Below are 27,445 nucleotides of genomic sequence, written 5' to 3'. Positions count from 1 at the left end.
TTAAATCTATGTCCCTGGTCATTGATCCCTCCATCAAGGGAAAATGTTTGTTCCTGGCTACCTATCTGTGCCCCTCATGATTTTATACATAATCATGTCCCAATTCAATCTCCTCTGCTTTAAGGAAAACAACCTCAGTATGTCTAATATCCCTTCATAACTGAAACTCTGCAGCTTATGCAACATCCTGGTAAATCACCCCTGCAGCGCCTCCTGTGTTATCACTTCTGTTCTATAATTTGGTTTCCAGAACTGCATACAGTACTCTAGCTGTGGCCTAACCAATGTGTTATACAGGGTCTTCCCTGCTCTTAAATTCTGTGCCTCAACTAATAAAGGCTATTATACTCTATGCTGCCTTAACCACTTTATTCACCTGTATGATACCTTAAAGGACCGGTATACATGAATGCCCTTTAATCCCCCTTGGTGCTTCCCAGGGTCCTACCATTCATCATGTATTGTTGCCTTGTTTGTCCTGTCCAAGAGCATCACCACCTATTTCTTTGGATTGAATTCTGTTTGACCCTGACCCATCTGATGAGCCTGTAACAGCAAGGATCGCAGCGTTGATCTCTGTGGGACCCCAGATTTCAGTTGGCAAAACATCCCTCAACCATCACCCTCTGCTTCCTGCTGCTTAGCCAATTGTAAATCTAATTAGCCAAATTTCCTTGGATCGTATGGGCTCTTAAATTTAATGTCAGTTCAAGTAGACTACATCAAATTTAATGCCTTCATCTGTCTCCTTAAGCTGTATTTGTGAAGTTCACTTTAAAATGGCCAAAGAAAATCCTTTAGGGTTAAAGCAAAATAGGGTATAATGCTACATTCAAAACCAGGGGGAGTGGTTCACAACTACATTCATGCAAAGACCAGCAAAAGAATATAAAGAACTTACAAGTTAGAAATTACTTAAAGTGAAGGATATCAAAATTAGTTTTGTGAATTCACGTGCTCAGGAAATTATTACCCGGTTGAAGTCCTTTTCAGTTAGCTGTGCTCGGATGTCTAGTCTGCAGGAGGACACATCAAATCGAATTTGTGGTGAAGGTATAGTAGGTTGTATGTTGGGAATTGGTTCACTTTGCGGGTGAAACACAAGTTTATTTTCGTAAATCAAACATTTAAGAGATATTGAGATCAGATCAGGCTTTTAACTAAGCCTGGTGCTGCTAACTGTTTTTGTATTACAGACATATTGATAGACAAACGTTAAAGTTGTGCAGTTAAAGGTGGTTTAGACAACCTACAAGCAAATTACTGTAGATACTAAAAATCTGTACAAAAAACAAAAAAGTGCTGGCGATCACAGCGGGTTAGGCAGCATTCATGAAGAGAAAGCAAGCTAACATTTCCAGTTTAGATGACTTCTTCATCAGAGCTGACATGAAGTCTGGAGGGGGCTACGTTTATGCAATAATTTGGGATAATAGGGGTTAGAGTGCTGGGGGAAGAAAGTATGAAGCATCAACATCCTTTGTCCCCCAGCAGACTCCACCATCCACCATCTCCTTCCCTCAGCTCTGATGAAGAGTCATTTAGACTCAAAATGTTAGCTTGCTTTCTCTCCATTGATGCCAGCTAACCCACTGTGATCTCCAGCATTTTTTTGTTTTCTGTTCAAATAACCTAACAGTTTGTCATGTGACTGGAGTTTTGAATTGAAACACTTAGATAATGTGATCGTTTTGATGTTACCCTTGTTAGAAACAATTCTGTTTTGAACCAGTTCATGAGGGACGTTCACACCAAGTCAAGCGGTAATGGGCTTCGGTTAAAAACCGAAACAATTACTGACGCTGTAAATCACAAACAAAAACATAAATTGCTGGAAACGCTTAGCAGCTGTGAAGAGAAATCAGGGTTAACCTTTCGGGTCTGGTGACCCTTCCTCAAAACTGATGGTAGATAGGAAAATGTCGGTTTTTATGTAGAAGATAGGGTGGGGGAAGGGGAAAAGGAGTAAGTGAAAGGTGTGGATAGTGCCCAAAGAGAGAGGGAGGGAGAGAGAGAGTGAACAGTTGGACAGACAAAGGAGTGGATAACAATCTGGCTAGGAGGGTGAATAGCTGTTAATGGAGAATGTTAATGGCTAACAATGGATTATGTGTAATAGCAGACTATGTGATCACAAGGTCCGGTGTGTGGAGGTGCGGACTAGGACATAGAGAAATTCAACCCCTAAAGTTATTGAACCTGATAGAGTCCAGAAGGCTGCAGGATCCCCAAATGGAATATTGAGGTATTGTTCTTCCAGTTTAGGCTGAGCTTCACTGGAACACTGCAGCAAGCCTGAGGCACATTTTGGCCAGGGAGCAGGGTGGTATGTTGAAGTGTAGGCAATTGGAAGCTCAGGGTCATTTTTGTAGGCAGAACGTAGGTGTTCTGCGAAGCAGTCACCTAGTCTACGCTTCGTTTTTCCCAATGTAGAGGATGACCACACTGAGCAGCAAATGCAGTAGACTAGATTGTGTGAAGTGCAGGTAAAGTGCTACTTCACCTGGACTTTGGGCTTTGACTGTCTTCTTTGTTCAGGTTTTCTTGGGGAAAGCATCTCACCTACTAGTCCTTTGTATTGGCTTGGTTGGAATGTTCAAACAATACAAGTAGTGTCACTTTGCAGGAGTTCATGAGTTTTGTTTTGTCCTGGTAATAGCCAGAAATTTCTGGATGCAGTTAACTTCTTCACTGAGTTTGATCACAGACAGTTTAAAATCTACAAGAATCACTTGTTTAAAAATAAACTTAAACGTTATAAAGCTTTTAATAAAGCAGTTTAGGATCCCTCTTTCTCTCTTTGGGCATAACACCTCTCTAATTACTTGCTGAGGCTAACTTTTTGCATTTCTTATACAAGGACACTCAAATTCTTCCATATCATTGTATATTGCAGTCTGTTTCCATGGAAATACAATTCCACTTCTTTCCAGTGGGATAACTTAACATTTTCCCATATTATAGACCAACAGCCCTGTTTTTACTGACCTCACTTTAACAAGTCTATATTCCTTTGCAGATTCTTTGTCCTTTCACAACTTGCTTTCTTACCCAACTTTGTGTTATCAGCAAATTTGTTTTCAATCCAGTTGGACCTACGTTCCTGTTCCGTTCCATCCCTTAGTCCCTGCAATTTACTTTTACATTCAAACATTTATTCGACTCTTGTGGAGGGTTCTGTTTGAATTCATAACCATCACTCAATTAGGACAGCACATTCCAAATCCTAGCTATTCATTGCTTTTTAAAAAAAAGTCTCCTCATTTTGTCTTCTCACTGCAATCAGCTTCTCTTTATTTATTCTATATAAACCCCTTAGGATTTTAAACACCTGTTCTTCTCTTAGCCTTTCCGGCTGTTTGGAGAATAACCTCCGCTTCTTCGGTCTGTCCCCATAACAGTAATCTTTCATTGCTGCAGCTATTTTAGTGAATATATTTTCTACTCTTCCTAAAGCCCTAGCACTGTTCTAGAAATTGCGTGGCTAGATGTGGACATGATATGGAACCTCCTGGTGTTTGTGTTTTTTTAATCAATTTGCAAAGCCCAGGATCCCAATCAGAACTTTAGTAACTGCTTTGTTAACCTCTCCTGCCACCTTCATGGTTCTGTGCACCAATGCCCTCAAGTTTCTTTGTTGTGAAGCCCTTTTAAAATTGTATCATATTGTACACTCTTTGCTTGCAAAAGTTATTGCTGCCCTTTTCAGTATTGCATTTAATTTGCGATGCGTTCATTCCGCTAACCTGTCTTATGGCCTCTTGAAGTCCAAATTGTCTTCTGTACCATTTATCACATTTCCAAGTTTTATATCATCTGCGTATGTTAATAATATGAACTTGTACCAGTGAGCCTCTCGCCTCGGGTTTCAACTATTGATGTATATTGAAAGCAGCAGTGGATGTATGACTGATCCTTGAGAAACCCCACTCATACCTTCTGTCGGTACAGAAAATAGCCATTCACCAAAACTTTTTATTTTTGATAACCTATCAACTTTATATTCATGGTATTAGAATTAGGTTTATTGTCACGTGTACTGAAGTACAGAAGTACAAGAGTACAGTGAAAAGTTTACAATGTCGCCCCTCATGGCTCTATCTTGGTACAAATTACCGAGATACAAAACTGAGATACTAAACAGAGAAATAAGGGGAAGAGTATATACATTACCTTGGTGATTCATAGTATAAGGAAATTAGAAATAAAGTTAAAAGGATAAACATTACATGGCAGTAGATCGGCGTAGGGAGCTTCCACACGTAGAATGACTGGCCTTGCAAGCAATTGACTGCGCGTACCAGTCCCTGGTCCAGCAACCATCCCTGCTGCGCTCCATGCCTCCAGCCTGCCCTATCTGTTTTGCATCATAGTTTGTATTACTACCAAGTCTGACATGTAATACTTTATCAAACCTCATTTTGAAGTCAGATAGAAAATGTAACTGCACTGTCCTCATCCGTTCTCTCTGCTGTTTCATCAAAAATGTTATCAAATTAATAAAATAAAATTGCCCTTAAAATAATCTGCTCCTTTGGTTCACGTTTGTCTTTGTGGCTGTTAATTTTCTCTTGGATTATAGTTTATGCAAGTTTCCAAATATGATGTTAAATTGACCAATTTTTAATTGTTAAGTCTATCCTTTTTTCCCTTTTATTTGAGTAAGCTAGCGGTAAAGTTGCGATCGTCTTACCAGACCATAGAGCTGCTCTGTCATTAGAGAGATGACTAGTGTTAGTTTAACCTGATGGTCACCATACTTTAGCCAAGGGCAATGGTTGCAAAGGAGAGTCCTTCGTGGTAACCTCACTTTGCAGGAATTGAACCTGTTTTGTTGGCTTCTGTCTGCATCACAAACTAGCTTTCCAGCCAACTGAGCCGAATAGCTTTGTAATATTTGCATCCCTTCAGCCCTTTAGCTCAATGTCATAGTTAAGGAAGCTCGGAAGATTGTGAGCAGCATCCTCAAATTTCCAACTTCTTTCCTTCATTGAGGTAGGATGCCAGAATCTGAAGATAGTGCAGCAGTTTCATCCCATATGGAGTACTATCGTTTCTCTCCTCAGTATTTCAGCCACCATTTTAATAGTCTTTTTGGCTGCTTTTTGTACCTGTGCACCAACTTCTAGTGACTTGTGCATCAAAATTTCTTTGTTCCTCCATTATTCCTAATCTTTCACCTTAAAGTATTCAAATTTGTCTTCCTGGGAATCAAAATAGATGATGATATATTTCCTCACTTACTCCCTGTTTCAGTTTTTCTACTCGCGTAATTTGTCTCTATCCCTTTGTAACTTTTTGGTCCTATTTACACAATTTTTTTTTTATTGTGCCCCTAAGCTTGGTACTGCACACAAACAGGAATGTACACCCTCTGGTCCCTTTACCATATTTAGGAATGGTATGTTGCGGATTCCGTAACCTATTTGAGACTTTTGTAAATGGTAAATGGCAAGAGGTTAATGCAATCATTCACACTGCAGATGTGGATGGCAGCAGTTTTGTTTGTAAATGAATGAACCTTCTTCATGGTTTTATGATACACGTTGATGAGAACAAAGCATTAAATCGGTGGACTACTTTCCCGGGTGTTGAGGTTAGTGAGAGAGAAGTGCAGCTTAGTGGCCTTAAGAACAAGATAGCCCTAGACATGTTAAATATAGTTTGAAACTTGGATGGCAGCAGAATGAAAAGAAAATTGAGATGCAATGATAGGTTAGAATAAAGATAAGGCTCAATGCACCTGAGCTGAGACACCGGTTAGGTAGAGTAAATGTGTGATGGGAAGGTTTCATTAAAAGAAAATGAATGAAAATTAAATGTACGAATAGAGATGATGTGTTCTAGAGCCAAGCCCAAGTCTCAATGCATAGTAAGCTTGACTTTTAAATTGGATTGCTGATATTGAGTGAAATTTGGGCTGAGAGAAGATGGTTTTGATATCCAAGTGAGAACCTGTTTTTATCAAAACTGGTTTTAAGAGATGTGAATAATTCATGGAAAATAAACTGTCAAAGTCATAGAGTCCTACAGAACGGAAACAGGCTGTTTGGTCCAACCAGTCCATGCTGAACATAGTCCCAAACTAAACTAGTCCCACCTGCCTGCTCCTGGCTCTTATCCCTCCAAACCTTTCCTATTCATGTACCTATCCAAATGTCTTTTAAATGTTATAATTGTACCTGCATCCACCACTTCCTCAGGAAGTTCATTCCACAGGCGAACCATCCTCTCTGTAAAATGTTTGCCTCTCATGTCATTTTTAAATTTTTCTCCTCTCACTATGTCCACTAGTCTCGAAATCACCCATCCTAGGGAAAAGACAACTACCATTAATTCTCTCCATACCTTTCATTATTTTATAAACCCCAACCAGATCGCCTCAACCTTCTAAATTCCAATGGAAGAAGACTCCGCCTATCCCGCCTTTCTTGTAGGCAAAGAAATAGAATAGCAGTGGGAAAATTTAAACTATTGGTCAATAGAATCTAGGAGAAATCTGAGTAAAATGCAAAAGCAAGCGGCACGGTGGCTCAGTGGTTAGCACTGCTGCCGGGGACCCGGGTTCGATTCCAGCCTCGGGTGACTGTCTGTTTGGAGTTTGCACATTCTCCCTGTGTCTGCGTGGGTTTCATCCAGATGCTCCGGTTTCCTTCCACAGTTCAAAGATGTGCAGGGTAGGTGGATTGGCTATGCTAAATTGCCCGCAGTACCCAGGGATGTTTGGGTTAGACATGTGAAATGCAGGGGTAGGGGAATGGGTCAGGGTGGGATACTCTTCGGAGGGGCGGTGTGGACTGGTTGGACCGAATGGCCTGTTTCCACACTCTAGGGATTCTATGAAGAAGGGGAAAAAAAAAACATACCACAAAAGAGAGGATAACAAAAGCTACATAAAATGCTAAGTCTTAAAAAATAATTAGGAAGACAGAAATTAAGTCATTAAGGAATATAGAAATAAACGTTATTGGATCTACACAAATAACAAAAGAGTCATCCGGTTGAAGGACATGCTTAATAACTCAAGTGATGTCAGTGAAATTACGAAAGTGTAACGGTTGCTTTCTCTTCGTGTTTGCCAGTGAGATTAGAAATGCATGAGGTTAAAAAGAGATCAAAAAAACAACGGAGACACATACAAGATTAAAAAGGGGAAAAGATAATTGAAAACTTAAATCAGTGTTAGAGAAGATATAACCCAGTGTCCAGATGGATTGCATCCGTGTATGTGGGAATGCGTTAGGGGAGAGATAGCAGTGAAGCTATTACACATACATACAAATTCATTAGAGAAAGGAATAATGTTAAATGAGTAACCAACAACTCTTATAATACCTTTTATTTAAAAGGGGTGATGAGCAAGTCAAGTGAACTATAGTCCAATTAACTTCATGCAGATAATGGGAAAGGTTATGAAATCCTTACTCAAAGATGTATGAAAAGAAATTAGAAATTGAAAGCATAATAAAGAGTAGTCAGAATGGCATTCAAGAGGAAAGGGCATTCTTGAACAATTTCTATTGAATCAATTGGAAATACAATATAAACACTTAAGAAATGGCAGCAATAAGTGACACAGTCTGTCCAACCATGTTCTGTCATTGAATAATCCTGCCTCAACTTCATTCTCTTGGCTATTTCCTTTTATTCCTTGATTCTCTGAGGTGACCAAAAGTCTGTCCTCTCAGTTTTAAATATACATAGTGCATCCAGAACCCTCAGTAGACTATTCTAAAGATGCAGAACTCTTTTTGAAGAGTTTTCACCTCATTGCAATTCTAAATGATTAACCACTTAATTTGAGATTGTACTCTATTGTTTTAGGTGCCAGAGCTAGGTAAATCCATGTTTCAGTGTCTACCTTGTCAAAGCCCATCAGAATCTTGTATACTTCAGTTGGATTACAGCTCATTCTTCTAGGTAGTATTAGAAGACATAATATACTTGGATTTAAAAAAAGGACCTTTAATAAGGACTCACATGTAATACTCACATTTCTTCCTCCAGTGTGGTTGGAATGTGGAATTCATTACCAAAAGAAGTAGTTGAGGTAAGTAGGAAAGATACATTTAGGGGGAAGCTAGACATGAGCACGTGATGAAGAAAGGAATAGGAAGATGTATTGATGGGATTAGATGAAGCAGTCTCTGGTAAAGCCTAAACATTGGCATTGAACTGTTGGGTCAAATAGCCAGTTACTGGGCTTTGTAATTGCATGTCCCAGGCAATTCCAAAATACTCGATCATTAATTTAATTAAAGGATTAATTCATGATTGTTCTCACCCATGGTCCTTGCTTGTTTTGTTTCCTAGCTTTGCTTTCTAAAATAAAGTGCATTTTTGGGATAGCAATTGAAAGTACGTTTAAAATGTGCATTTCTGAATACATGCCTACTGTGAAGTAGTGTTAATAAACTTGAGAGATTATATTTTGAATATGGTTTTGCATTCCACAGTTCATTTTAGCAGAATGTCAGTCTAATATCATGGTTTTAATTTGATAGGAATACATACTTTCATTTGCAGTGTTATTTACTAATGGATAGTAGGTGTAGTGAGGACTACATGTGTTTGTCAGGAGCATCAAAATATAAAAATTATTTTTTCCTCTGCAGTGAGAACTATCTAGTGCGATGGGCAAGCTCGGGCCTTCCAAAAGACATAGACCGACTAAACAACCTAAAAGCTGTGTTTACTGTAAGCTATTTTCACCTTTCTCAAATCTTTCTAGTTGGGTAGTAGTTTGATAAAGTTTTAGTGCTGGTATGTTTGTTTTTTTTTCTGATTGTTCACTTTAACTTAATTTGACATTCCAGGGATTATGATGTAATTAATCCCTTGCTATTGGTTAAGAGACAGAAATGTGATTGAAGCTTTGCATAAGCTTTATCTGGTTAGATTTAGGTTGGAAGATTTTAAAAGTGTTACAATCTGATATTTGTTTTTAAAAAAAGACTGTACAACTAGAGAATTATTTTTAAAAAAAATTCAAATTTTGCATCTAGCCAGCCATTTAGTTTACATACATTATGCTCATTGATCAATTTCTTGAGGTTGTCATGATACAATTAAAGCTCTTCCGTTCAGGAGAGTAGGGAATTGCAGCAAAGTGGTTATGCTGGCCTGTTGCTCATGAGACAAGGCAGCCAGGAGAATTTAAATTCACTTAATTAAATCTGGAACAAATTGCGAGTCTAAGTAATAGTGATCATGAAACAACCAAATGATCATAAAAATACTTCTGATTATCAAAAGTCTCTCCTGGAAAGAAACCTCACAACCTTACCTGGTCTGACCCATATATGACTCATAATTTCCCTTGCAGAGACCTAGCCAGCCATTTTTGTATTAAATATTATGTGAAGTCAAATCAGAATAAAACTGGACAGACTACCCAGTATTGTCCTAGAAACTGGAAGTTTTAAAGGTTTGTTTGTCCGTCCAGTCAACTCCTATAAATTGATCCTCACTAACCTTTGGAGAACCAGACTAAAATGGGAGCACCTGTCCCACAAGACTATTCAAGAATATCTTGAAACAGTCATACATGCTGAATCATACTTTAGAGACAATGTCCCAGAATCCTCTATCACTATCTCTGGGTATGTCCTGTCCAACAGGCAGGAATCAGAGATAGCAGCAGAGTGCTGTACAGTCAAAAGAAAGTGAACCCAGAAATCCTCAACATTGACTGTCTGCCCCAAGAGAGATACAACATCAGGTGAAATATGGGCAAGAAACTCTCTTGCTAGTTAGTACCCTATACCACAGTCCCTCAGCTGACGAATCATTGTTTCTCCATATTGAGCACCTTTTGCAAGAAGGACTGAGTGTACTCGAGATGGGGTCTTCAATATCCAATTTTAAAGTGACGCAAGCAGTCTTCTACTGACTGAGCTGGCTGAGTCTTAAAGGATGTATCTGCTGGGTTAGGTCTATGGCAGGTGATGAAGAAACCAGTGAGGCAAAAATTTACTTCATCTGACCCTCACCAGTCTGTCTTTCATGGATGCATCTGCCCTTGTTAGGATTGACCACTATGCAATTCTTATGGTGATCAAGGTCCCTTGGTTTACGGATCTGCAAGATGCAGCCTTGACCATGCTGTGATATTTGCAGAAAAAAAAATCTTTCATCAAATTGTTGATTTTCAAGTTGCATTTTTGTAATAAAACTTACTGTGCTGTGCTAAGTACAGCAAGCTGGCTTAGACTTGACTCAAATGTGTATCTGTGAAGATGCATCATTTCCTTAGATGTAATTGTCCTTTAACATCAGTCTTAAACTCATCATGCTAAGGTGATCTTTACTGCTTAGCATGAAATATTAAGGGCTTTTAAAGACTCTATTGTAAGCGAAGAGTTTGTTTGCCAAAATAATTTTGTGTGCTTAATTCAAATGACTGCGCAGGTTAAGTTTTAATCCCATGGTAAAATGTATAATTAGTTAGCTGAAAGCAATGTCAGGTGTTATTTCAGACAATCAATGGAAAAGAAAATCAACCTTAATGTTATATTTTAAGTAGAATATGCATTTAGACTTTTTAAATGAAAAGCTATTTTGTGTAAAGTGAGTATGTTTGCTCAAATTTAAAAAAACGCTACAAGTTCACAAAGTGCATTTATTTAGCACCATACATAACTACTGGATATATCACAAAAACACATTTCACCCCATTCGTTATTATGATGTGTAGTCTTTGAAGAATTGTAGGAAAGGCGGCTCCTAATCTGTGTGCAGCAAGCCCTCAAACAACAATGTGGTAGTAGCTAGCTAATCTGTTTTAGTGATGTTGATTTGAGGTATAAATATTAGCTAGGATTTTGGCCTAACTCTGTTTTTCTTTGAATCATTGCCAAGGACCTTTTATCGCTCACTTGAGAGAGCAGATGAGGCCACCCGTTTAACATCTCAGCCGAGAAACAGCACATATGATGGTGCAGTACTGCACCGGACTTTCAGCTTTGCTGTTTGTGCTCAAGTCCTGGAATGGGACTTGAACTGGAACCTTCTGACTCAAGAGGTGAGATTGCCATAGCAGTCAGCACCTGTGAAGGGAAAAGAGAGGTTATATACTTTGAATGTGTCTGTATGTCTCATTTGAACTGGAATATTTTATTTGCCATATTTTCCTATTTTTGCGTAGGATCTTGGCAGCAAAGATCTTAAGAGAGAAAAAATTAGCTTTGTGTGTCAAATTATCAGAGTGGGTCGCATGGAGCTGAAAGACAACAATACCAAGAAATTCACTACAGGGTTGAGAAGACCCTTTGGAGTGGCAGGTAAAGGCTCGGTCAAAACACAAAATATATAAATAACTAAATTTGGACTATTGAGTAATATAAATGTTATTTTTCTTTGAGCAACTTTCAAATTTTCAATTAATTTACTAAACATTACAACTAGTAGGGGTATATGTGAAATGTGCATTTTTGAGGGTTTTGCATGTAATCAATAGCATTTTCCAATAATATGCAGGCATTTAAGTGTTTAATCTACAGTTGACAAAGTGAGTAAGTAATTCAAATATGCTGATTGCGTAGCCAAATGGAAGGAGATACGATGAATGCATATTAGAACAGGGTAAATAATACAGTGAGATGTGGATTGACTGGGTCTATTTCTGTATTTTAGCATCAATGCATTTCAATATGTAAACAAGAAATGTGGTAGAAGAGCTGTTCAAGAAATCTAAGCTCAACTGACACTTAAATCTTTTGCTGTCCCTTCACTAATACCAAAACGCTTGAGTACAGTTGACTGAATACCTAAAGTGTGCGGCAGAATAACACCATTGCCATGTGGATTATGACTTTTATAACCATTCTGCATTAAACCTATTTTAGTAATAACAAATGATAATCAATTTATCATATTTCTTCAATTATCTTTCTATCCGTGGATGCAAATTTTATATTTTGATAAGATTTAAAATTTTTCACAGAATATAAGTGATCTGTGGTTTTCAGTAGGGAGCTGTCAGTATCTAGCAACAATTATAATTACTAAAAACAGAATATTGCATAAAAGGCATTTGTATGGATAACTATTGGTCATTCATATCTGGGAATATTTTGCCTTTCTATAAAAGAAATGAGATTGCACTTTATAAATTGTAACTTTTTTCAAGTGGCCTCTCAAAACGTACTTTCTGTATGATGTCTTCTGTAAAAGCTGTTTGTTTGCTATGGTTTTACGTAAACTGGTTCTTAAATAATTTTCTGCATGATTCCTTAAGGAAGGGGTCCAGTAGTTGGACTACTGAGAAAGCATTAATAACTTAATTGCCATCTCAAAAGCTTCATAACTTATATATTTTTTTTCAGAAGTCATCATTTATTTTTGTTTTGAACCCTTTCAAACTTTTGAGCAGTAGTAGTTTCAAGAATTGCTAGCTTTTAAAAATCTGATTAGTATAAATTAACATTTGAGAGAAATTGTTTTATTTGTGTGAATATTAGATGGCAGTAATAAAGTTTAATTTGTTTAATATTTCAATTGGGATTTCAAGTATTAAACAGAATGCCATGCAAGAACTCAATGAACCATTAATTGTACTTAACAAATGCATGTTAGCATTTGCTATTTGGAAGACAGGACAGGCTGTATTAGCACAATCAGACTCAGTGCTGCATAGGGTCGATCTGATTATTTCTACTTGAATTCATAAATCAGAATGCAGCATTAAACCTTGCTAATACTATTCAATTTATCAGGAGCTGTTTGAAATAAAATATTGGACTTTTGCTGCACACATTGCATTATAAATAAAAAGCACATATGTGCAGGATAAGTGAATTGAAGGCAATTGGATCTCATTTTGTCAAAAAACGACTTCACTAAATTCTAGATTTTACTTTGCATTCATTTTCACAGGAACCGAAGTAGATGTAGAGTGTCAGTCTTTTGAAATACGTGGCTGTTGAAATTGTTAACATTTGGAGTGATTATTTAATAATAGTCAAGGAAAAGAACTAAAAGTATATTCTAATAATATCCTATGTCTTCCACACAGCCACTTGTAGACAAGGAACATGCCAGTGCTGATGCACCATCAGCTGGAGTCTTCAGATTTTAAAAAATTATTCATTCACAGGATATGGGTGTTGTTGGATGGGCCAGCCTTTGTTGTCCATCTTTAATTGCTGTTGTGAAGGTGGTAGTGAGCTGCCTCCTTTAACAATTGCAGTTGTTGAGGTATAGCTACACCCATAGTGCTATTAGAAGGGGTGTTTCAGGTTATTGACCCAGTGATGGTGAAAAAGTGGTGATATAATTCTAAATCAGGATGTTGTGTGACTTGAAAGCAACTTGCAGATGGTGGTGTTCCAATGCATCTGAGTAGATCCATATAAGAAAGGGATTTGTTGCATCACATGGTCAGCAAGGAGCATAGTCAACGTGAGCAGTGACTCCATCTGACTGAGAAAAAGGCTGAGTGAAGTAGATTCAAAGTGGGATTTGGTGCAATGGTATACAGAGGTGCTTTTAATTAAAGTTTACTGCAAGAAGTAAACTTTCCATACCTATAGGTAGGCATGGTGGAATGTGCAATTGAACGAACATGGTGAATCACTGCAGTGCATTTTCTACATTGTAATCTTTTAAATTGAAAAAAATCCCTTTCATATATGGATCTACTCAGAGCCACTTCTTAGCTACAGTAGTCAGTACTTTATTTAGGCAAAGGATTTCAATTGTTTGGAAGCTACCTGCCATTGTCATGCAATTGCCTCGTTTTAATTAGGCTTTTTAAAATTTAGTTAAAGGCTGCTGTCTGAATTGACTTTATTTCTAAAACGAATTTGGAAAAGTTACACCAGTTAAATTTCCACCGTGAACCAAATTCCCTAGCTATACTTACTCTACCTCTGTATCACTGAGGTAAAGTCCCCTCTCGCATTAACTTTTTCTGTATTATTATTTCAGTTATGGATGTCACTGACATTATTACTGGGAAAGTGGATGATGAGGACAAACAACATTTTATTCCATTCCAACCGTAAGTATTTTAAATCTTATTAGCTCTCAATCTTTGACCAAATATTTGTTTAATATTATCAATATGTTTCAATGTTTAAGGGTATCTGTAAAGTGTGTAAATTGCAATGCAATGTCAATGTGTTTGATTTTGTGAGTAACATGACAAATGCATTGAAAATTCTATTATTGTATTAGTTCGCTCTATAAATCCATAATGGCCTAAAGGCCTATATTGTAAAATTAGCATTTTCATGATGTGGGAGAATTTTTCCTAGCTGGATAACAACATTGCAGTGCTTTGTGTATATATGATACCATAATATCTAAACATGGAATGAAGATCAGTATTTTCTACGAACAAATGTAATGCTTCCTTATCTTGAAATCTCTTGGTGGGCGGTGGCTGTAAAAAGTCTCATTGATAAGTCCCCTTTTCTGAATGGGACCCCTCCCCCCCCCACTCCCTCCCTCCCTGCTTCCCCTACCCCCTGCCGACCCTAATTTTAGTGTCAGCCAGATCCTGGTTCTTTGCTAGGACTGGATATAGTTCCAGCACTACTGGTAGTGTTGCTGGAATTGGCCACCTGCTGGATAATATAATTAGTTCTTGGAAGTGGAACATCCTTCCAAGTTGGGGGCCCTTTGTTTTCTAATGTGGCACTTTTTTTGGAGTAATTGTCATTTTATCAGGTGAAAGCAAATAAAAATCCAGAAATCTGATGATTAAAATCTCAAATTTAATAAGTATCCTATTAAACCATGGCTGTCCATTATCACATAACTTTATGCATAACATATAAATTAATGATCGTTAAAAGCCGATTGTTAAGACAGTCTGATCTCCTTGTTAGCTCTTTATTTAAAAAAAACACATTTTATCTGTTTGTGGTAGGCTACACTTCAGTTGATTTAATTTATGCTAACTATGTCCAGCTTTCATTCCTAATTTTAGGTCCTTCTACATTTTCTTGAGTTTATTATGCGCTTGCACAATTCTTTGACTATTGCTGCATAGTAATGTAGGATACTCTGCCTACATGTCCTTGCTTATTCTTTTTATGTTCTTCTTGTTCATGCTTAAAAAAAGCTAGCTGAAATATTGGAGTCTGTTTTAAACTCAGCTGTCATTGTGTTCTATTCAACATAATTGTGATTGGGGTTATAACATAGGTCTGCTGTAAATTAGTGTTGGAATTAGGTTAATTAGTGGTGGAGTTTGAAGTTTTGAGAGTGGGAGATTCCACTAGTTTAAGCTATGTTTCTGGCTGATGTTCTCAGATGTTAATGCTATTTTTGTGGAAAAAAAAATTAGAAAATTTCAGTAGAATGAATAGAAGAATGTAGAACTTAAAATGTAGATAAATGTCAAGGCAAAAGTTATAGCCAACTTGAAAGTATAAATTTCCTAAAGTGCTGAATGATGGTTTATTTGAAGCATGTATTTGGGCTTTGTCTAGACTTGAGAAAAACATACATTTTGTGTTGAACTTGGTTGATTACTGCCAACAAATATAATTTATGCTAAATAGGGAATTGATTTAACTTGTCAATGGAGAATTCTCTCAAATTGTCGCCAAATGTGGACCATTGGTTACCCATGGCAGCAATATATGTAGTGAAGTCAGAGCAATAATATTATAAGGTGTTCTTGGTTTCCCCTTACCATTATGTAGCGAGCTGCCTTTCAAAATATTTGGTGTATTTCTGCCACTCTGCCTGTTCAGTAGTGTCACTGTTACATCTGATTTGTGGAAGGTGGAATCAACTTTACAGCGTTTCCATTGAAAGTAACGTAGTGAAGGAGATTTTAAAAAAATAGACTTGGAAAGGAATTGTTCATGAGAAATGGATGTCCCTGGCTAGGTTAGCATTTATTGCTCTTCATTAATTGCCCTAGAGAAGATGATGGTGAGCTGCCTTCTTGAACTGCTGCAGTTTTTAGTGGTGTTAGGAAGCAAGGTCCATGACTTTGACTCAACAACTGTGAAGATTAGATAATATAGTTGCAAGTCAGGATGCTGTGTGGCTTAGAGGGAACCTTGTCATGGTGGTGGTCCCATGCATCTGCTTCCCTTATCTTGGGTTGTTCATGGGTTTGGGAGGTGAATGGAATAATTTGTTGGCAATACTATTGAAATGGGAAGGGTGTAGATGCTGGTTAATCAGGATCCAAAACATTTTTCAATGTAATGCATAAAACTTAAGATTAGATATATTGATCCGAAAGGGATGAATTCCATGCAGGTGGATGGATCCTCTGTGTGTGTGTGTGTGTGGGGTTATTGTTCAGTTACTGAAAATACACTTGTTTGAATTTTAATTTTGATTGTTCTATTGTAATAGGAAAGTAGTCTTGTATGCATTCAGATTTTGTATTTTCTGTGGATACTGGGTGGTTCTTTTCAAAGTATTGTGGGGGATGGGGTTATGGTAGTCTATTTTAATGTTGGCAGTAGTGTCGCAGATTTGCATTTACTCTCGTGCAATCAGCAATTTCTTGAATAATGATCTTCCTATGTCTTTCTTGTTATCCATCTGTCCTGTCCCTTGCGTTGGCTGATGATAACCATGTGTTGCATTTATGCAATGATATTTTGTGTCCCCTTGTACTGTGAATTCTGGTTTGTGTGGCCCTTCTGTTTTCTGTGGTGTTGGTCGTCATGTGCATCCTCCAGGCTAGCATTGGATGACGCCATTCGACACAAGCAGCTGAACATATCATCCCGTTTTTCATCCAGGGTGGCAGGGGAGAATGACTTCCTTCAGACTGTGATAAATAAAGTAATTGCTGCCAAGGAAGTAAACCACAAGGGTCAAGGTAAGTACTTTTTTCCTTCCAAAAATAATTGAGAGAGATTAAAATTAGCTTTTACTTGTTAGTGAAACATTGATTGAACATTAATCTATTTTTAGCAAAATAAAATCTAAATGGGAAGATCACATGAAATTAGTCAATTTAAAAGAGCATTTCCAGTAATACCAGTATGCAGTTTTTGCACCAGATGTCGTCTGACAGAAGTTAAGTTGCAGCTGTTTGTTTTCCACTGAGTGCCTCCGTTAAATAAAAATGATCAGACATATTCAAAACAAGGTGTACTTTCATTCTGGGTTGAATTTTCTTGCAGTGCATACCCGGTCACTGTAATCCTTAATGCTTCACTAAAATGATTTAGAGTTCAAATCTTATAAATTTTAGTTCGAGGAAGAATAAGCAAAATTGCACTTCTAACATGTTAGAAAGATTTATGGTCAAGTGTAATTTGCATTCAGGAGTTTCAAATGCCATCTTTGCACTGAAATGGAGGGTTGATAGTTAGTCACATTATATTTGATAATTCAGAATGTGGAAGAAGTATACAGTATTTGAATGATATTAAGTAACTCATTATTATTTGTGGAGTTAATCATTTTCACATAAAAGGGGGAAATGTCTGTCCCACCACTGATATCTGTGCTCGAGTAGATATTCCTCAATGTGACAAATTCTGCTCACCTTAAATATTCTAGTATAATCTATTGTGATTTATTGCTAATGTCTTGTTTGCCTTCAGAATTTGACTTGCATCAGCTGGTAAGGAAGTTGGTTTCTGTTGCTCCCCTTTTAGATGTACATGGTTTTTAATGGACAAGGATTTTATTGCATGTACTAAGTAAGAAAATGTAATTTGATAAATTTCTATACACAGTATTGGGAAATTAACTTTGCTTACATGCAATCTATGTTCGATTTCCTTTCTGCAATCTATTTCTAAGTTATGAGCACAAAGCTCCTCAATTCTGAAACGTAATTTATTTATGAATGTTTTGCAAGAAGACTCTTAAGTGTAATTTTATTGTATTGAGCACCTTTTTCAATTGTACAAACTCCCAATTGCTTCATTGTATTATTTAGTTAGTGGGAGTATCCAAATCTAATCTGTAAAGCAATGTTATAAAAATGTATATCCATTTTAATACTGTTACTGTACTGTAAAAGAGAAGTGATTGTTCTGCAGTTTAGTGCAACATATGCACGTTTCTTCAGATGAATAACTGAAGGCAAACGTGTTTTCAGTGGAAAGGCTGGAAGATAAAAACATACTTCTTTCAGCTTGTCTCATGATAGTGACAAATATTAAACTGCTTAGTTTAATATTGAGTAATACTTTTGGTGAGATTCATACATATAGGGAAGGTTTCTGGTTTAATCTTTGGCCTATGATCATCTGAGCAAGGATGCTCATAAAGATACTACTTTTTGTCTTGGCCTACTGAGCCCCGAAAGAAAAGAATCAATCTGCATTTCTATTCTCAGTTGTTTCTTTCAAAGTGTATTCGTGGGTATCAACCAAAGACACTGATATTTTCACTGAGGATCATATGGTCTTTAACTCCTCAAAATAACATATTCAGAGAAAGTAAGAACAGCCGATGCTGGAGTCAGAGATAACAGTGTGGAGCTGGAGGAACACAGCAGGCCAGACAGGTACTGAGAAAGGCAATGTGGCTGTAGTACACGGTTTGCTTCAGTATGTGGTTGAGCAATTTCAGGGCCGAAGAGATTACCAGAGGGAGAGAGATCCACTGAGGTCTTTCCGGAGGGAGGAGGATAACTTCAAGGTAGGCATCCCTAGAAGAGGCTTCGCAGTGGGGTTATAACTCACTCAGAGATAGTAAGAGCCGCCGATGCTGGAGTCAGAGGTAACACAGCGTGGAGCTGGAGGAACACGGGAGGCCAGCGTAATTGAGATTTTCTGAAGAAGGGTCCCGACCCGAAACATCAGCTTTCCTGCTCCTCTGATGCTGCCTGGCCTGCTGTGTTCCTCCAGCTCCACACTGTGTTATCTCAAAATAACATATGTTCCTTTTGAAAATAGAATTGTTGGAAATTTTTTAAAAGTTCACAACAAATAATTATATTATCACAAGAACGTTCGTGCAGAAACTCAGCCAATGTTCTGGAACTCTGGTTTGATCCCGTCACAGAAGATGGTACAATTGAATTCCGTAAAATATAATCTGGAATTCAGAATCTACTGATGACAATGAAACCATTGTCAATTGTTGGAAAAACACCTTTGGTTCACTAAGGTCCTAGGGTGGCATAGTGGTTTAGGAACCTGGGTTCGATTCCATTCTTGCTGACTGACTGTGTGGAGTTTGCACATTCTCCCTATCTGTGTGGGTTTCTTTTGGGTGCTGTGTTTTCCTCCCACAGCCTAAAGATGTGTAGGTTAGGTGGATTGGCCATGCCAAATTGCCCATAGTGTCCGGGGATGTGTAGGTTAGCTGTGGGAAATGCGGTGTTATAGGGGTGGAGTGGGTGGGGTGGTGTGGACTTGATGGGCCTACTAACCTGCTTCCACTCTGTAGGGGTTCTATGATTCCCTGGAAGGAAATATACCATCCTCACATGGTCTGCTTGCATATGATTCCAGAGACACACCAATGTGATTGATTCTCAAATACCCTCTGAAATGGCTTAGCAAGCCATTCAGTTGCATCAATTGTTACAAAGTCTCAACAAAGAAATAAAACTGGAAGGACCCTCTGGCATCAATCTAGGCACTGGAAACGACAACAGCCCTATTGATGCTGCACAGTCCTCTTACCTAACATCCGTGGTTGAGTGCCAAAATTGGGAGAGCAGTCTAGTCAAGCAACAGCCTGACATAGTCATACTCATGGAATCCTAGCTGACGGGCAATTCCCCAGGTACCACTATGAGCATCCCTGGATATGTCTTCTCCCACCAGTAGGACAGACTCAGCAGAGATGATGGCACAGTGGTATGCAGTTGGAAATTGTCCTGGGGGTCCTCAACATTGACTTTGGACATCATGAACTCTCATCACAGTAAGCCATACGTGGGCAAGGCAACCTCCTGATTACCATGTTCTGTACTCCCTTAGCTGATGAATCGGTACACCTCCATGTTGAACACTACTTGGTGGAAACACTGAGGGTGGCAAGGGCGTAAAATGTACTCTGAGTGGGAGACTTCTATGTCTACCACCATGAGTGACTTGGCAGCTGGAATCTAAAGGACATAACACTAGACCGGGTCTGTGATAGGTGGTGAGGAAACCAAAAAGAGGGTAAAAACATAACTAATCCTCACCAATCTGCTTAATGCAGGTGCATCTGCCCATGAAAGTATTGGTAAGAGTGACTACCACATAGTCCTTTTGGAGACTAAGTCCCACTTTCACATAGAGAATATCTTACCTTGTGTTGTGTGGCATTATCAACATGTTAAATGGGACAGACCTCAAACAGGGCTAGCAATTCAAGACTGGACATCCATGAGCTGCTGTGGGCCATCAACAGCAACAGAATTGTACTCTTCATGGCTCAGCATAACCCCACTCAACCATTACCATCAAGCCAAAGGATCAACCTTGGTTCAATGGAGAATCCAGGACAAGCCAGGAGCATCCTCGGTCATTCCTAAAAGTGAGGTGTCAACCTGATGCAGCTATCAAACAAGACTACATGCATGCCAAACAGCATAAGCAGCAAGTGATCGACAGAACTAAGCGATCCCACAACCAATGGATCCAGTCTAAGCTCTGCAGTTTTGTCATATCCAATTGGGAATGGTAGTGGACAATTAAAGAACTCTGTAGCAGAAGGCTCCATAAATATCCCCATTCTCAATAATCGAAGAGCCCTGCACCTTAGTGCAAAAGATAAGGCTGAAGCATTCACAACAATTTTCAGCCCAAAATGCCAAGTGGATGATTGATCTTGACCTTCTCCAGTGGTCCCCAGCATTAGTCTTCAGCTTTCGGCCAATTCAATTCATTCCACGTAATATCAAGAAATGGTTGGAGGCAATGGGCCCTGGCAATAGCATTAAAGATTTGTGCTGCAGAATGTGCCACACTCCTCGCCAAGATGTTCCAATACAGCTACAACACTGGCATTTCTTCAAAAATGTGGAAGATTGCCCAGGCAAGTCCTGGACATGAAAAGCAGGACAAATCCAACCCAGTCATTTTACTCTCGATCAGTAAAATGATGGAAGGTGTCAGAGTTATGAACCAGCATTTTCTCAGCAACAGCCTTCTTATCGACACTCCATTTGGGTTCTGCCAGAGCCACTTGGCACCTGACCTCTTTACAACCTTGGTTCAAACATAGACAAAAGGGCTGAATTCCAGAGGTGACATGATTGTGTTAGTCTTTGACATCAATGCAACAAGCTGAGCATGGCATCGAAGAGCCCTCACAACACTGGAATCAATGGGAATTGGGGCAAACTGTCTGCTGGTTGGAGTCATACCTGACACATAGGAAGATGGTTATGGTTGCTGGAGGTCCGTTCCTGATCATCACTGCAGGAGTTCCTCAGGGTAGTGTCTTAAGCACAACCATCTTCAGTTGCTTAATCAACGACCTTCCCTTCTTCGTAAGGTCAGAAGTGGGGATGTTCACTGATGATTGCATAATATTCAACACCATTTGTGACTTCCCAGATGCTGAAGCAGTCCATGTCCAAATGCAACAAGACTTGGAAAGTTTCCAGGCTTGGGCTGACAACTGGCAAGTAACATTCATGCCACACAAATCCCAAGCAATGATCACTTCCATTAAGAGTCAATCAGATCATCGCCCGCTGACATTCAATGGCGGTACCATCTTTGAAATCTCCACTATCAACATCCTGGGGGTTATCATTGACCAGAAACTCAACTGGACTCACTGTGTACAGTGGCTACAAGAATAGGTAAAAAGCTGGAATACTGCGGCGAGTAACTCACCACCTGACTCCCTAAAGCCTCCACCATCTAGAAAACGCAAGTTAGGAGCATGGTGGAATATTCCCCACTTGCCTGGATGAGTGCAGCTCTAACAACACTCAAGAAGCTTGACACCATCCAGGATGAAACACCCTGTTAATTGGCACCACAACCACAAACATCCACTCCCTCCTGTACTGATGCTCGGTAGCAGCAGTGTGTATGGTTTTCAAAATGCACTGCAGACGTTCACCCAAGATCCTTAAACAACATCTTCAAAACCCACAAACACTTCCACAAACACATACGTTGGAACATCAGCACCTGCAAGTTGATTGACTGTGGAAACTGCTGTGTTCAACTGCCAATTCTCTTCACCTAGCTTCTGTTAGCTAAAAGGCACAGTTGGCCATTTTATGTTATCTTTAGCCATGGGCAGCTCCAAGATCTGGCTAGTCCAGTTTAACTTCTTGATAGCTGTCTTAATGATGGCCTTTGGTGATACTTTTCTGAGAAGAGAAAACATTCTCTCTGTGTTTAATTCATCAAACATTTAATGATTTTAAAGACCTCTATTAGCCCACTCACAGCCTACTTCTTCGATTTTTTTTTTTTTTCCTGATATGCATAGATCTTCTCTGTGTACTCTGGCATCCTCTTATTCTTTTTTTATAATATGACAACCAGAACTGCAAGCACTATAAGTATGGTCTAACCAAGTTTTAAATGCAGGTTTATCACAACTTCCCTACTTTTCAGTTTTGTCCCTATCGAAATAAAACTTTAGCGCTCAATTTGATTTCATTGTGGCCTTTGCTAACTGGTGATGTAATGTTTAATGATTTGTATCTTTTATCTAGATCTATTTCTTCCTCTAGTCTACCCAAACTTGCCCCTTCCAAGTAATGCGTTATCTTTCTTTTATTCCCAACAAAATGTATTACCTCACCATTTATCTGTATTGAATTTAATTTACCAATTATCTGTCCAATCTGCAAGTTCATTCATGCTTATTTGCATGTGCCATTCACATGTATAGCAACATCCACATCCAGTTTCTATAAATACATAACGAGTGCTAAGGTAAACATTCCTCTTTTAGAGGATGAGAAGGATGATTTCATAACGGGAAATGAGGAAATAGCTGAGGTATTGAACAGGTATTTTGTGTTGGTCTTCACAGTGGCAGTAATTGATGACGAAGTATTTAAGGTAAGTGAGGACCCAGACGCGATCATTATCATGAAAGATGTATTGGTGGGCAAGGTAATGGAGCTAAAGATAGACAATTCTCCTGGCCCTGATGGAATGCATCCCATAGTACTAAAAGAAATGATGGGAGTAATAGCAAATGCACTCATAATTTTTGAAAATTCGCTGGACACTGGGGGAGTTCCAGCAGATTGAAAAACAGCAAATATGATGCCACTGTTCAAAAAAAGGACGGAGACAAAAGATGGGGAATTATAGGCTGGTTAGCTTAACTTCTGTAGGGGGGGAAATGCTTGAACCTGTCATCAAGGAATAATAGCAAGACATCTAGATCCGCCCTATTTGGCAGATCCAGCATGGGTTCATGAAAGGCAGGTCATGCCTGACTAATTTGCTGGAATTCTATAAAGTTATTATGAGCACGGGGACCCAGTAGATGCAGTGTATCTGGATTTTTGACAAGGTACCACACAAAAGGCCGTTGTATAAGATAAAGGTGCACACTGTTACAGGCAATATATTGACATGGATCGAGGATTGGTTAACTAACAGGAAGCAAAGAGTGGAGGTAAATGAGTGTTGTCCTCATTGGTGAACAGTGACTAGTCGTGTGCCTTGGGGTCAGTGGTGGGAATGCAATTGTTTATAATTTACATAGATGGTTTGGAGTTGGGGACCACGTGTAGTGTGTCAAAGTTTTGTGGATGACACTAAGCTGAGTGGTAGAGCAAAGTGTGCAGAGGACTCTGAAAGTTTGCAGAGGAATATAGGTAGTCTGAGTGGGTGAAGGTCTGGCAGATGGAATTCAATGTAGATAAATGTGAAGTCATCCATTTTGATAGGAATAACCGTAAAAATGACTATTTCTTGAACGGTAAAAAATTGCAGCGTGTTATTGTGCAGAGGGACCTGGGTGTTCTTGTGCATGAATCGCAGAAGGTTGGTTTGCAGATACAACAGGTAATTGAAAAGGCAAATGGAATTTTGTCCTTCATTGCGAGAGGGATTGAGTTTAAAAGTAGGGAGATGATTTTGCAGCTGTATAAGGATGCTGATGAGGCCACACCTGGAGTACTGTGTGCAGTTTTGGTGTCCTTACTTGAGAAAGGATGTAGTGGCACTAGTGGGAGTGCAGAGGAAATTTGCTAGGTTAATTCCAGAATTAAGAGGGTTGGTTTATGAGGAGAGGCTGGATAGACTGGAATTATATTCCTTGGAATTTCGAAGAATGAGGGGGGAGTCTTATAGAAACATATAAAATTATGAAGGGAATAGATAAGATAGAAGCAGGGAGGTTGTTTCCGCTGACTGGTGAAACTCGAACAAGAGGGCATGGCCTCAAAATTAGAGGGACCATATTTAGGATTGAATTGAGGAGGAACTCTTCTTCCAAAGGGTTGTGAATCTGTGGAATTCCCTGCCCAGTGAAGTAGTTGAGGCTTTCTCATTGAATATTTTTAAAGCTAAGATAGATAAATTTTTGAATAGTAAAGGAATTAAGGGTTATGGTGAGAGGGTGAGTAAGTGGAACTGAGGCCATGAAAAGACCAGCCATGATCTTATTAAATGGAGGAGGAGACTCAAAAGGGCCAGAAGGCCTGCTCATGCTCCTGGTTCTTGTGTTCTTGTGACATTTCTCTGCTTATGCACACTCTTTAGAATGGTAGTATTTATTTTATACTGTCTCTCCAGGTTCTATTTATCAAATGTATCACCTTGGACTACTCCACATTGCTGTTCACTTGCAATTTATTTGCCCACACCACCAACTTGTCAATGTCCTTTTGAAGTTGTACTGTCCTAGTAGTTTACAATGCTTCCAAGTTTTGTATCATCTGCAGTCTTTGAAATTATTTTCTTGACACCAAGGTCTAGATTATTAATAAATGTCAGGGAAAGCAAAATTATCAATACCAGCCCCTGGGGATCTCGACTACTAACCTCCCCTCAGCCTGGAAATATCCATTAATCACTCAGCCAGTTTTGTACTTACTTCATAACTGTTTATTCCGTGGTCTCTATGCTCCCTGGTCTGTTAGTGGCACTGTATTAAACTGCTTTTGGAAGTTCGTGTACACCAGGTCAACAGCATTACCCTTTCTGCTATCTCTTTGAAAAACTAATTGTGATTTTCCCTTAAGAAATATGTGTTGGCTCCCCTTGATTAACCCACATTTCTCCATGTGACTGTTAATTCTATCCTAAATTATTGTTTCTAGAAGTTCCCTAACAGCAGTGAAAAACTGACAGTTCTATAATTGCTGGGCTTATCACTATAAGCCTGCTTGAACAAGGTTGTAATGGTACTTCAGTACCCGAGTGTTACTTCAAAAAAACACGTTTTTTCAAAGCTTTATAACTTTTCCCTCATTAGCACAATTTGAAGGAATACCATTTTCAACTCAGTTAACCAAATAGGTGACAACCATTTGCTAGTTCATTTCTCAGGGCAGTGTCTTAATCAAAGTCATCCTACCTTGGTTTAAATTTTCAGCAAAACTTGGTTTTTACCTCTCACTTATCAGTGCATTCTTCATGGCAATGCCACTACCAATTGGAGTCCACTTCCCAATCGGTAATCTCCTGTAGGAAAAATGTTGGTTTTCCTTTTAAATTAGTATTCTTGCAAATTTTTCTGTTGAATAAAACTATCGACAAAATGTGTTTTTATTTCAGTAGCACTGAAGATTGCAATGATTGCAATTCTTCAGCTTTCTCATATCACCCTTGAGTCTAAGGAAGCCTAAAAAATTATGGTCGGTGCCTTGCAATTTCCACTTGCAACTTCTTTATTGCCCTTGGATGCATCTTACCTGGTTGTGGTGTTTTATCAAATTTAATTATTCACAACTTATCCACAATCACCTCCTTTTCAATTTTGAACCCTTCCAGTGATTAAATTTCCTCCTTTTTCATTATGGCATGGGTAGAATTAGCTTATGTGGTAAAGATAGATGCAAAGTATTACTTTAATACCTCCTTAACTCTTGCCAAATTCATTCTGTCCTTGAATCCGCTGGGACATTTCTCTTTCTCCATCACTGCAATTCTCACCGCAGAACTACGTTCCCCTTTATATCTATGTTGTTGGACCCAAGGTGGACCGCGACATCCACCTGATCACCCTTATCCAGCTGAATGCCTTGCATCCACTCTGTGACAACCTTGATCCCAGTACCAGAGCTAACATTCATGTTGTAGTCACTTTCAGTGGCTGCAGGGATGCTTCCTATTTCCCTAACCAATTAATCTTCTATCATTACTGCTCTTCTACTTTTTTTTTCTTCCTACTTGTGCACCTCAGTTACCCATGGGACATGGGCTTGGCTGTTACTGAACTCCCCTGAGGAATCATCAGCATCCAAGACTGAAATTGGCTTAGTGAGCAAAATCATCTTAGGTGGCACCTTCAGTACCAGGCTGTTTTATTGGATTTGATGTCACCCAGTCTGTATCTGTCTGCCTGAATAGGTGTTGGTGGTGGAAAGAGTGCTGGAGACTCAGCAACTTGCTGACAACCATGCATGTGCAGTTTCTTCAGCGCACTCAAAGCTATCTATGGTCCATACCCAGGACCTACTCCGCTGAGACCCAAAAAACAGAAAGCTGCTCGTAAAACACAGAGGTAGTCAGCGACTGCTTGGGTGAGCACTTTGAAGATCTTCTCAACTAATATACAGCCTTTGCAAGTTCTCTGATCACCATCTCGCAACACACTACCTGTCACCATCTCAGCACGCTTCCAACCTGCTGCAAGGCAAAAAAGCCATCCGACAGCTGAAAAATGAAAGGACCCTTGGTGCAGATGGAATCCTGCTGAAGTGCTAAAGTATAGTAGAAAGGCACTCTTGACACGAATCCATGACCTTATCGTCCTTGTATGGAAGGAAGACAGCGTGCCAGAAGATTTCAGAGACACGAATTGTGGCTATTTTCAAGAAAGGAGACAGGGATGACTGTGGAAATTAGAGGGATTTCCTTCCTGTCTGCCATTGGAAAGGTCATAAGAACTAGGAGTAGGAGTAGGCCATCTGGCTCCTCCAGCCTGTCCTGCCGTTTAATAAGATCATGGCTGACCTTTTTGAGACTCAGCTCCGCTTACCCGTCCACTCACCATAACCCTTAATTCCTTTACTGTTCAAAAATTTATCTAGCCTTGCCTTAAAAACATTCAGTGAGGTAGCTTCAACCGCTTCACTGGGCAGGGAATTCCACAAATTCACGACCCTTTAGGTGAAGAAGTTCCTCCTGACCTCAGTCCTACATCTGCTTCCCTTTATTTTGAGGTGCTGCCCTCTAGTCCTAGTTTCACCTGCTAGCAGAAACAACCTCCCTGACTCCACTTTATCTATTCCCTTCATAATCTTATATGTTTCTATAAGTTCTCCCCTCATTCTTCTGAATTCCAATGAGTATAATCCCAGTCTACTCAGTCTCTCCTCATAATCCAACCCTCTCAACTCTGCAATCAATGGAGTGAATCTCCTCTGCACCCCCTCCAGTGCTAGTACATCTCTTCTCAAGTA

General features: G+C 39.1%; 1 protein-coding gene across 1 annotated transcript in view; it reads left to right on the top strand.

Annotated features, from left to right (window-relative positions):
* The window catches only part of LOC109919487 (dedicator of cytokinesis protein 1-like), a 344,368-nt gene that overhangs the window by 89,935 nt on the left and 226,988 nt on the right, over positions 1-27,445 (top strand). The window contains exons 10-13 of the mRNA XM_048609182.1: positions 8,616-8,697; positions 11,147-11,282; positions 13,930-14,002; positions 16,722-16,801. Coding sequence (XP_048465139.1) covers positions 8,616-8,697; positions 11,147-11,282; positions 13,930-14,002; positions 16,722-16,801 — 371 coding nt within the window. The remainder of the gene's footprint in view (positions 1-8,615; positions 8,698-11,146; positions 11,283-13,929; positions 14,003-16,721; positions 16,802-27,445) is intronic.

This window comes from Rhincodon typus, chromosome 20 (assembly GCF_021869965.1).
Source record: "Rhincodon typus isolate 14 chromosome 20, sRhiTyp1.1, whole genome shotgun sequence".
Classification (NCBI taxonomy): Eukaryota; Metazoa; Chordata; class Chondrichthyes; order Orectolobiformes; family Rhincodontidae; genus Rhincodon; species Rhincodon typus.
The sequence above is the reverse complement of the archived record's forward strand: the minus strand, read 5'-3'. Positions and strand labels throughout refer to the sequence as shown.